This window comes from Equus quagga, chromosome 5 (genome assembly GCF_021613505.1).
Source record: "Equus quagga isolate Etosha38 chromosome 5, UCLA_HA_Equagga_1.0, whole genome shotgun sequence".
NCBI classification, from domain to species: Eukaryota; Metazoa; Chordata; class Mammalia; order Perissodactyla; family Equidae; genus Equus; species Equus quagga.
The window spans coordinates 27,174,866-27,187,103 of NC_060271.1; the positions used below are offsets into that span (position 1 = coordinate 27,174,866).

At 38.0% G+C, this 12,238-nt stretch overlaps 1 protein-coding gene across 14 annotated transcripts in view; it reads right to left on the reverse strand.

Annotated features, from left to right (window-relative positions):
• EPB41 (erythrocyte membrane protein band 4.1) overlaps positions 1–12,238 on the reverse strand; it is a 172,610-nt gene that overhangs the window by 50,135 nt on the left and 110,237 nt on the right. For all 14 annotated transcript variants that reach the window (XM_046661588.1, XM_046661580.1, XM_046661587.1 and 11 more), the window contains exons 8-11: positions 11,129–11,216; positions 6,341–6,493; positions 4,188–4,285; positions 1,612–1,784 (exon numbers count right to left, since the gene is read on the reverse strand). In XM_046661588.1, the coding sequence (XP_046517544.1) occupies positions 1,612–1,784; positions 4,188–4,285; positions 6,341–6,493; positions 11,129–11,216 (512 nt within the window). The remainder of the gene's footprint in view (positions 1–1,611; positions 1,785–4,187; positions 4,286–6,340; positions 6,494–11,128; positions 11,217–12,238) is intronic.

A 12,238-nucleotide genomic window follows, 5' to 3' on the forward strand; every position in this document is an offset into this window, starting at 1 on the left:
AGATCCCTGACCACTTTTCCTTGTTTTCATTGCCAATACTCAAGTCCAAGCTGTCGTGATCTCTTACTCAGATCCCACAACAGACTTTCCCAAGCTGGTGCTTCACTCCCCATTCAGTGGAGCAGTCACCCAGCAGCCAGGGTGATCTTTTAAAGACGGAAACCAGATTATATCACATCCTCTAATACCTTCCCCTGCAATTAAAATAAAATCTAAACTCTTTACTGTGGCCTACAAGGCCTTACACAACCTGGCCTCTGCCCGCTTCTCTGACTTCACTTATTTTTCACTCTTCTCCCCTTTATTCACTAGGACCTACACTTGTGCTGCCCCGTATGGAAGCCATTAGCCACATGTGGCTATTTAAAGTAAAAGTAAAATTTAGTTCCTCAGTTATATAACCACATTTCAAGTTCATAATGGCCACACGTGGCTACTGACTACCAAACTGGACATCACAAAATAGAAGATTTCCATCAGCACAGAAAGTTCTATGGGACGGCATTGACTAGACACATGCCAAGCTCATTCCTACTTGTAGGTCTTTGCACTTGCTATTCCCTCTTTGAAAATGCTCTTCCTCCAGCTTTTGGGATGGCTGGGACTTTCTCATAATTCAGATCTCAGTTCAAATAAAGCTCCTCAAAGGAACCTTCTAAATTTAGGCTGGACCACTCAATCTGAAAGAGCTCCCCAATCTCCGCCATCCCCAGACACTCTCTATCCCGTTACTCTGTTGTATGTTCTTCACAGCACTTACCACTATCTGAAATTGTTTTGTTTTGTTTTCTGTTTCCACCCATAGACTGTAAGCCCTGTGACGGCAGGGACCATGGTGGTATGTTCAGGGCTGTATCTCCAGTGACTAGAACAACACCCGACACAAAGCAAGTGTCAAATAAATTGCTGAACCAAATAATAAGTGAGTAAGTCTCTGAAAGAACATGAGTTTTGGAGTTAAACCAACCTGTACTCCAATCCACTTACCAGTTATCATATCTTAGGAAAAGTTATTTAGTCTCTGAGCCTAATTCCTAGTGTTGTCATGAAGACTAAATAAAACAAAAGTCTGCAATCTGCCTTGTACTGTTATTACGGAAACAGCCCCGTCTAACCCAGGACAGTAGAGACACACCAGAAAGAAAGCAGCACGACTCACAGTATGGAAGCACAAAAGCCCCACTGCTTCAATAATCCCTTTTCCAAGTGTGGTGGATCTATTTCTGACTCTTCCACTGAGCTAGGTATTTCTGACATACGCCCTTGTGACGCAACTAAACAAAATACGGCAGCATGGTTCTGGATGATACAAAACAAAGTAATAAGGCTGTAGTCAGAATATTAACAGTATCTTAATGATAGCTAATACTTTGGGGTCACTTATTAAGTACTAACTATTGTGCTAAACATCATCAACCTTGATCTAGTTACTGCTCTCTCTGAACCTCAGTTCTTCTTTCCTTAAGATGATTCCACTAAATTAGACAATTAGGAAGATCCATTTCATTTTAACACTCAGATTGTTTCATTTGGCTCTCTTATAGAAAAGCATACTTCCTTTATCTCTTTCTAAAGAGTTAGGATCACAAGAAATCAATATTCAATACAAACCTCCATCAAGGCTCCGGGATGCCCGTTTGCTTGCTGTACGCTCAAAGTGTGGGGCAGGCCTGTCAATCAGAGCACTAGCTTGCCTGGTTTGAGCCTGAGTTCGGCCACTGTATCGAAATTTGGATCCCAGTGCAAGAAATTTGCTTTTAGGAATGGTGTCTGTAGATGTCAGCCTAGGAGAAAAAAAATATATAATAATCAGATATTATATATATATTATTTCTCTCTAATGAGACCATGAGATTAAAAACAAAGAACTAAAAAATGTTTCACAATTCTTATAGTTTCCTTATAGTTACTAAAGCAGATTTCCAGTCAAGTGATCATTATTTTAATTTATGTCATTTCTCAAAGCAACATGTATAATTTACATGTGACCTATATTAATATCTTACATCTCTATAGATAGGGCCTTATGGTTTTCAAAATGCTTTTATAGCACTGTAATATTTTCACTACATCCCTGTGATATTTCCACCATTTTATAGATACAGGACACTGAACCTCAAAAAAGAAGTTACTTGCTTAAGATCACATAACTGTTAAGAGGCTGGGCAGTAACAGAGTCCAAGCCCAGAGTTCTTTTCCTCTCTACTAAAATAATAATTTTGTCAAATGCACTCCAACTCAATTAAGGCCTGGGAACCTATTTAATGGGTTATTTGGTGTATTTTCAACTCAGTTAGGGACCCCATCTTCTTTCTATGCAGTACCCTGTACTCCCTTTTGTCACAGCATTGACTACACTGAATTGAAACTATTTATGCGCTGGTCTCTACTACAAGACTCTCTAAGGGTAAAGGATAAAGACTATGACTTATTCATCTTTGTGTTTCTGCTTCTGGCACAGCGCCTGGCATGAATTTGGCACTCAATAAACGTTTGCTGAATAAATACATAAATTGCTACATCAAACGCTACCAAAAAGAGAGCATTTTTCCCTCTGGGATGGTTTATTTTAATTCAGCAAATATTTACTTTCTTTTATGTAATGAAGTATTACATGTTAATATATCCTCTTATTTTGATGCAATGGATTTAAATATGCTATGCTACAAGGAAATACATTGGCTGTAGGTGAAATCTATACCATAGAGATTAAATACTCAAAAAAACTCTTTTTCACTCTTCCTTACCCATTTTTAAAACCTGATTTTCTTGGTTTAATTTTAAGGAAGAGGATGATGAAAGCATAAAAAATTATCTTAATGCCAATAATTAAGATTCTTTAATTGAGTATAAAGTGTACCCTCATGTTTTATTTTGAAATAAGAATTGAAATGCTATCTTCCCTGACATGTCTTCCTGTTCACTGTGCTATAGTGCTAAGTATGACACGAAAATACGAATAGAAGGAAAAGATACTATGGTTCTCTCTCTTGAGAGCCACTCATAACGAGTCAAGTTTATTTATGAATGACATGACATGAGGTCTGGGATTTGCTTCAAAATAAACTAGGAAGTAGTGGGAAGGAGTGGGTGGGGATACAGATGAAACAAGATTGGCCTTGGGGTGATAATTATTGAAGCTGGGTGATAGGTACAAGGGGGATTCATCATACTAGTCTTTACTGTTGCTATGTATGCAATTTTCTATAATAAATACATTGTCTTTTTTTTGAGGAAGATTAGCCCTGAACTAACATCTGCTGCCAATCCTCCTCTTTTTGCTGAGGAAGACTGGCCCTGAGCTAACATCCGTGCCCATCTTCCTCTACTTTATATGTGGGACGCCTGCCACAGCATGGCTTGCTAAGCGGTGCCATGTCCGCACCCGAGATCAGAACCGGCGAATCCCAGGCCGTGGAAGCTGAACATGTGACCTTAACCACTGTGCCACCCATAAAGACATTTTCTTAAAAAGGCAAGTCAACAATAACTAGCTGGCTCTCCTTTTAATATAAGTAATCACTTATCTAAGGTCTGTCTTCTCTGTGAGACTGTACAGGGATTAGAACTATCTTGGGGTAGAGTCCCAAAGCCTAGTACAGTGCCTACACAAAGAGTGAGAACACAGAAAATGCTTGGTAAGTGAATACAAGGGGTTAATAAGGTGGCCTTCTGAAAGGCAGAGGAAATGAAACTTTCTTTTGTTTTCTGATCATCTGATACAACTGGGCATCAAAAATGGTCCTCTGTGTTCCCCTTCTGGGGTTGATCAGAGCCACGATGACAACCAGCTTCATATCTTTAACTTCCAGCATAAAAGCCCCAGAGAAAGTTGCTAAGCACTGCTTAGCGAAATTCCACGTGGAGGTAAGTCAGGGATCCCCCTCCTTGTAGGACTGATTTTAGCTCCAGGTAGGGCAATCACAGAGCCCCTAGGAAACACAGGTTCCTATTCCTCCTGCCTCTCTTCCTTCTACCGTACACAGAAAGGTGCTCTGGGAATGTTGAGGCACGTTTTTCAACCCAAAAGAGGAGAACCAGATTCACTGTGTCTTGCTTAAGATGATCTCACCTGAGCTAAATAAAAGACTGTCAGCCATACAAAGAAGAGAACTTCAATAACAGCCTTAAAATAGAAACATGCATAACTAATTTGTCCTTGAAAAATACTTAAGTGAGAACAATACCTGAAAAATGTGTGATGCTCTACACAGACTTTCCATAATTTCTTAGCTGCTCGGTAACTGGGAAGTTTGAATCCGATGGTACTTTCATACTGTTCTTGCTATAAAAACACAAATAAACATGGGACGTGAAGTATTATTCAACTACAGTGATACAGTACCACCGAAATATGGTGCTATAGAAGGAGCCATTGTGAATAAAAAGAATGTTACTAGTTTAAGCACATAAAATATCATTTGAAATTTCTTCCCACTTATCAAAAGAAATTTACTCACTGAAGATGGCTTTTTCCACAACAAGGAAGCCAGGGAATGCATCTTATATTATTTATGTGTCTTATTTTATTCAGAAACACACACACACTGTACATTTTTCTGAGCCACAATTAAGTCACCTTTTGATTGTCCAGACACTTCTCTTCCTTAGCCACTCTCTGCATTTGCGACACTAGACTACTCAGTGATCAGGGAATGGGATAGCAGACGATTCTTCCCACCAATCAATATTATTATGCAATCATTTTTAGTATTAGGAACTAAAGGTTTGGGCTCAAACCAGATTCTTGAATTATTAAATGTATTTTCATTTTTTTCTTTGATTGATCACTAACTTATCTATATACATCTTTGACTGAAGCAAACTACATCCTGCCAGGGCTGCTGGGAACACCGTGCTGCCAGTCTCTTGCCTCTCTGTTTCTGTCTTACGTACATTTTATAAGACGGAAAGGAAACTGACATTTATTTCTAGTGCCTATTATTGCCAATAATACTATGATTGACAGTTATCATCTATATTTTTTACAGATGAAGAAACTGAGGTCAGAGAAGTTAAGTGCTCAGTCTCACAGCTATTAAGTGGCAGAACCAGAATTTCAGTTTCCACTACATCATGCTACTTCTAAATCATCTGCCGTAGTCAGAAAACTACACACCTCAAAATCCTGTTATTCCTGACTGCTTTTTTAAATAGGAATTCTGCATTTTTAGTATATATTATATAGCTGACATTTAAAGAAACCAAGGACTCCCCATTATCATATTTATTAATATTTGCATATATATATTTCTTTTTGGCCTTCCTACATTAAAACGTAAGATTGTTGAGTGATGGCCTCTTTTCTTCACTGTTATATTCCTAGCCCCTAGAATGGTGCCCTGCACAGAGAAAGCCCTCAATAAACATTTGTTGGCTGAATGACTCTTGGATTTGAAACTCTGAGGGAAGACCGATTGCTCTGAGCTCGGCACAGGTAAATAAATAAATGCTTCATTGATAATCCTTATCCAAGATTTTTAAGGCTGCACATCCAGTATTTGCATGCTCAGATAACAAGCCATTTTTCACCAGCAGATGGTGATATATACACAAAAAAGCCACTTCCCTTTAGCGTGGTGCTTTCTTATTCAGAGCTTTCACAGCTGTCATCTCATTTAATCTTCAAATCAGTGATGACAGAGGAGGTGTTACCTCACTCGAATGATAAGGAAGCTGAGCTTAGATTTGTCCAGACTCTTCTGCTTAGTAGATGGCAGAGTAGGTGCTAGAATACTTTTTTTTTAAAAATTTAATTCCTATTTAATTTTACACTGTGCCATAACGGCTCTTTAATATACCAGTTAAATTTGGCTAGCATTAGTACATCCTGAAACTTGACCACCAACTAATCACTGAGTTATCTGGTACAAAGTTGAACATCCAACCTTATTAAAAATCTAGAAGTTGACCTTAGGACACATTCTCAGTAACTACTAGAAGTTACACATACAAATAAATTTTAATTATATTAGGTAAAAAATTGGTGGTGCAAAACATGAGTAATCCAACCCCACAATTTAAAAATCTTGTGCTATTTAATTTAAAAATATTTTTCCATCAAGATTTTACCTGAAGTCAATAAGAACAAGTTTATCAATCCAATTTTCACTTTTGGTCATTATATTTTTACTTACCTAAAAAAAAATGTCCAGAAGACCAGTAGTAAGGAATAGAAGAAGCAATCACAAGACTGATTCATTTAGAAAACAGAACTATCAGCTCCTGAATAATTAGCTACAGAGAGACCTCTTAGATGATTAACAAGGAAACAGAAAGGAAGAGATGTTTTAGATATGGTCTGTATTTGATCCAGGGGGAAAGAAACTCAATCCTGTACCTCTCCAGGCCGAATCTTGATGAAAAAGCTGCTACGTTTGTAAGAAATCTTCAGCACTTTGGGCCAAGGAAAGCGGTTAATTCTCAGCTTATCTTTGTAAACCAGAAGGCCACTAGAGCAGACACCCAGGATGATATCCACCCCCTCCAAGTCCTGAAAAAGGAAAGTGTTAGCATTTCAGTCTTGAACAAAGTACTCACCACACTGTCAACTATTATTACATAATCTGAAGATATCAACAGCCAAAAAGAACTTACAGAACACACAATGAAAAATAAAGCTTACCCTAACAATTATAACCCACGGGACTATTCAGTCTACGTAAAAATGTTCTTACTACACAACATTTAAAAAAAATCAATGCTATTACCTATCACGAATGTCTTAAAAACGTCCAAATCAGACTCAGTAATTCTATTTCTGTAATCTATTCCAAGGAAACAATTCAAATCTCAGAAAAAGCTTTATACGCGAAAATGTTCCGAGTGCTATAAGAGTGAAAAACTGGATATAACCTAAGTATCTAAGCGTTAGCATTAAATCTTTGTCCATTCATATGGTGAAATACAATGTGACCATTAAAATAGTTATAAAGAATTTGGGAGATAAATGGGAAAATAATTGTGTTGTAATATTAAATAAAATAAAGCAGGATAAAATTGCATATACAACTTAATCCCAGCAATATAAAAAATACATAAAAGATGAGTATACCAAAATGTTAATAATGGCATTCTTTAGGTGGCATAATTATGAGCAATTTTGTTTTGGTGAGGAAGATTGTTGCCAAGTTAACATCTGTTGCTAACTTCCTCTTTTTGCTTGAGGAAGATTGTTGCTGAGCTAACATCTGTGCCAATCTTCCTCTATTTTGTATGTGGGACGCTGCCACATCATGGCCTGACGAGTGGTATGTAGGTCCGTGCCCAGGATCCGAACCCACAAACACCAGGGCACCAAAGCAGAGTGCACAAACTTAACCACTATACCACCAGGCCAGCCCCAAGTAATTCTTCATTTTAGTTTTCTACATTTTCAAATTATAATAAACATGTATTATCTTTTTTAAAAAAATTTAAATATCACAAAACTAATATATATGTAAAAAATTCCAACAATACAGCAAGGATATAAAAAAAAGAGTAAAATTCTTTCTCCTCCCCCCACACTTCTTAACAGTAACCAGTAATAATTTGATAATTTCTAGATTATCCTATTTTCTAGGCACATACAAATATGTGTGGATAATATCCATATATATATATATATATATGTATCACCTTTATAATCAGGAAAACAACTATAAAAAAACTGCAATTCAGTCCTTGTGGGTGGAAACTGCATCTTAATCATTTCTATATCACCCCAAATACCATCTATTATCAACAACATGCTCTGTAAGTGCTTACATTGAGTTTGTTACCTACTCATATTATTATTCATAACTTATTATGGCAAATATCAGTAAATCCTTTGCCTCTGATTTACAAAAATCTTGATTTATGTAGCTTGATAAATTAAAGAATTTCAAGGTATTTTAGCAACAACATACATTAGGCTTAAACCTGTAACCATTACTATCAATCACTTCATTATTAGTGACTCTGAGGGAATATCTGCTTTTCTCTTGTCCAAGAAACACGGACATCCACATATCTAAGCCACTGAAGGCACCAACCGCTATAAGGAGCAATACAACCGCTACCACCACCGCCACCCCTTGAAGCCACTATAAAACGTCGCCGGGCTTGTACCTCATCTATCTTTACCACAGTCCTCCTAAAACTGAGCCTCTGCATCCTCTGAAAAGGCTTTCCTTAATAATCCAAAGAGAGACACTAATCTACTTTTACCGTGCCCATCTGTATATGAAAATTCTAGGGTAAACATTCATGTTCTCATTTTCGTCTCCAGTTCCAAAATACTCACACCTATCACTATCATAACCAGCAAACAATTACTACGGCAGCTCTGGTTTCATGTTTAAGTCAGCAGACCATATGACTTCCTGGAGGCCAGGGCTTAGGGCTCTGTATACTACCAAATGTACACGCACAATTATAATTCTTGTTTTTCTATAATAAAGTGGTCATCCCTCCAAAATTCATGATAAGTATAGAATTTGACTCTATTCCTGTATAAACTCTGTATGAGAGAATCTCAGATTCTTATAATTACTGATGTTAAGTATATTAAATTACAAATATCCCCAGATCAAGAAGGAATAGTAAGATAAAATAAAGCCATGTTTACATGCCTCTTTATTAAAGAAATTTTAAAAATTAAATATATAACATTAACCATCTATGTCTATAATTCAAGGAGAACAAGTCTCACCTGAGTTAATCTCTACAGATGACTATTTACTCAGATAAGTAATCAAAACTCAGTCCAATGCTTCTAGACTACTACTTTTCCCAAAATGAGTACAGAGAAACATATTAGTGCCTATATGTGTTATGTACAAGCACAACAGAGAAATAATTACATACAGCTCCAATTCAGTGACTGCACAATTGAGAATTTCCCAGAAGATGCCCTCTTGAGTTCTTAAAGCCTATGGGTACAGTTACATCGCTCTCTTAATTATATGTTTTGGAGAAACAATTTGCTTTACAACATTTGAGAAAGGAACATGCTGCCTGACTTCTTCATTCATTCCTGATAATTACTGAATCGACACCAGCCTCCAGCAGAAATAGAGAAGCAAGACCTAACAATTTCAGTTCTGGAAATACACCCGATCTGATCTTCCTACCATCTACTTTAGAGATTCATAGAAATTACAGTACTCAGCCCAAAACAATCCAGAGCAACATCTTAAGAAAAACCACTAACATACAATGAAATTTTATCAGAATTAATAGAGTCTAGATAGAGAAGAAACTTCAGATATCAGGTATTCAGGTTGGGAAAAGTCTGAAAGGTCATTTAAGTCCTATCACCCACAAGATGTTTGAATGTCCTTTTCTAAATTCCTACCAAGTGATTATTTTGCCTGTCCTAGAATACCTCCAGCAGAGAGCTCACCGCCTTCTCAGGTAGCCCGTCTCATCTTTGAATAGCTCTGACTATTAGACAACTTGTTGAATTGAGCTGAACAGTATTTCCCTCCACTTTCCATTTTATTGGCTCTAGTTTTATATCTTGGAGACATAGTAAAATCTCCGCTTCACATACCAATCCTTTAAATACACGAAGACAGATACTACGTTTTCCCTAAACTGTCTCTTCAGTGGGCTAAGTATCTCTGCTCCTTTGCCTGTTTCTCATGGGACGTGGTTTTGACGCCCCTCATCATGCGTCCTAGTTAAGTTCCTCTAAGTGAACCTCAGATCATCCCCTGAGCCCCTTCCCTCACAAACTCCTCAACCTCCCCAGCCATTTCAGCAGCTGAAGACGAGAGAAGTCAAGCAACTTCCCTTAAGCATTCATTCTATTAGGTGGTATTAAGCAGAACTAGGATTAAAACTCAAATTTCCAATTCCCTAACCCAGTGGTTCCCAAATGAGCCACTGCGTTTGATCCCGTGTGCATTAGAATCACCCAGAGAGCCTGTTACAACAGATGGCTGGGCTCCACCCACAGAGTTCCTGACTCAGTAAGTCTGGGATGGGGCCTGAAATGCGCATTTCTAACAAGTTCCTAGATGATGCTAAAGGCTGGTTCAGACACCACACTTTGAGAAGCACTACTTTAGGCCAATGGTTCTCAGATTCAAGCATGAATGAGAATCATCTGGGATGTTCATTAAATCTTGAGATTTACTCTCGCCTCCAAAGTAATTCAGTAAATCTGGGAGGAGCCTGGGAATCTGCATATTTAATAAACACCCAGGTGATTCCAATGCAGGTGATGTGGCTGTGAAACATGCCTTGCTGCCACTCTATACTTTCAAAAGTACCTGCATTTTAGGAAAATATCAGTTCTTTCACTCTAGGTGCTATATCTTTTGATTCTTACAGTGGCTTGGATGTGAAACTTCATTCTGATGGCAGAATTGCAAAGGGACAATTCAATTTATACACTGGATCCTCTTGATTGCGTCAATTGATCAACTTAAAATTCTTTTTTTCTCTTTAAAGATTTTTTATTTTTCCTTTTTCTCCCCAAAGCCCCCCAGTACATAGTTGTATATTTTTAGTTGTGGGTCCTTCTAGTTGCGGCATGTGGGACATCGCCTCAGCATGGCCTGATGAGCAGTGCCAAGTCCATGCCCAGCATCCGAACCAGCGAAACCCTGTGCCTCCCAAGCAGAGCGTGCCAACTTAACCACTCGGCCACAGGGCTGGTCTCTCTTTTTTTCTTTTTAAATTGGAGCAGGCAAACTGTAAATTCTTTCCCAGTTCTTTCACTTTATATTTCTTTGTCCCTACATGAGCCTTACATGCTCAGTCTTTTTTTTTTTTTTAGAAAGAGTGGCCTTGAGCTAACATATGTTGCTAATCTTCCTCTTACCCCTCAACCGCCCCACGAAACCCCAGTACATAGTTGTATATACTAGTTGTACATCCTTCTAGTTCTTCTATGTGGGATGCTGCCTCAGCATGGCTTAATGAGTGGTATGTAGGTCTGCGCCCAGAATCCACATGGGTGAACCCCAGGCTGCTGAAGCAGAGCATGTGAACTTAACCACTAGAACACCGGGCCATCCCCAGACTTAAAATTCTAACAAGAGCTACTCTCTGTTTTGAATGTTTTATAATACCCCAGATAAAGGTTGATAATAAGTATTATATGACACAGGTTCCACACATGCATATTAATAAAGGCCAAAGTTATCATTACCTTTGCTTTGTGAAGGTCAACGCCATACATAGACAACTTTTTGGCATTCTCAAGAAATTCCAGGTCGGCCTGAGCTGGAGTCATGGACCTTTGATAAAATGAAAATAAAAAACTCCTTCAGCGTCACAGTCTCAACATTTACAATAATAACATTTGTATATTAAAAGTACTTTATATAAACACATAAACATACATATACCAAAATGTATTTAGATCTATTTCATAGTCCTGAAAGTAGAATGTTACAAAGAACTCATCACTATCTGTGTCTAAATAACTGAAATACGCCTTAGAAAAGAGATTGGAGAAACAAGTCACCAAAAAGCTGTCCGAAGAAAGTTTTTAAAAAATCCCATCAGTTTCCTTAGAGCTGCCTCCTGCCGCCATCAGTTCTGCCCCTCCCACTCCCCAGCCTTTTTCTCCAACTCACATAAACTCCTCCCACTGATTCTTCTTGCCAACGAGGTGACCAGATTAAATCCTCTGGGGGCATGGTACAATTTACAATATCCCCTTAGCCGCCTTTTTCTCTCCATACCCCTGAATTGAGTTATTATGGAAATTAAACAGGAGGGCAGCTGAAGTTACTTAACTGGAGACTCTTAATGGGGGCAGGCTTGATGAAAAGAAAATCTCTGGTAACAGATGGTGTCCTGCCCACTGATCTAAATAAAATAAATTGGTTAATGGAAGCATGTAGATAATAGGGCTGCTTTCTCTGTTATTAAGATGTCTTCATTACTAGGCATATAATGAATTAGATTTGTTTGAAAACAACCAGTCTCATTGTCTAAACACTCACTGTGATGGTCTTTCCTTCTCCTTTATAACTTTCCTCTTTTGAAAAGTGCTCATGAACTGTTCTGTTAAGCTTTGAAAAAAAAGATATGACTCCTAGAGCTGCACTTATTCAGACCAATCCAATATAACTTCATAGTAACAATAATGCAGCCACACCCTCAAAGAAAATCCATGTAACTGCCTAGTTCCCGTAAGATTTTCCCGTAAGATTGCCTCAAGCTACACAAAGCAGCGGTGGCCTATTCACTTAACAGGAGGAAGTCTCTTGCAAACCCATCTGTCTTTATGCTCATTAAAAAGAACAAAGGG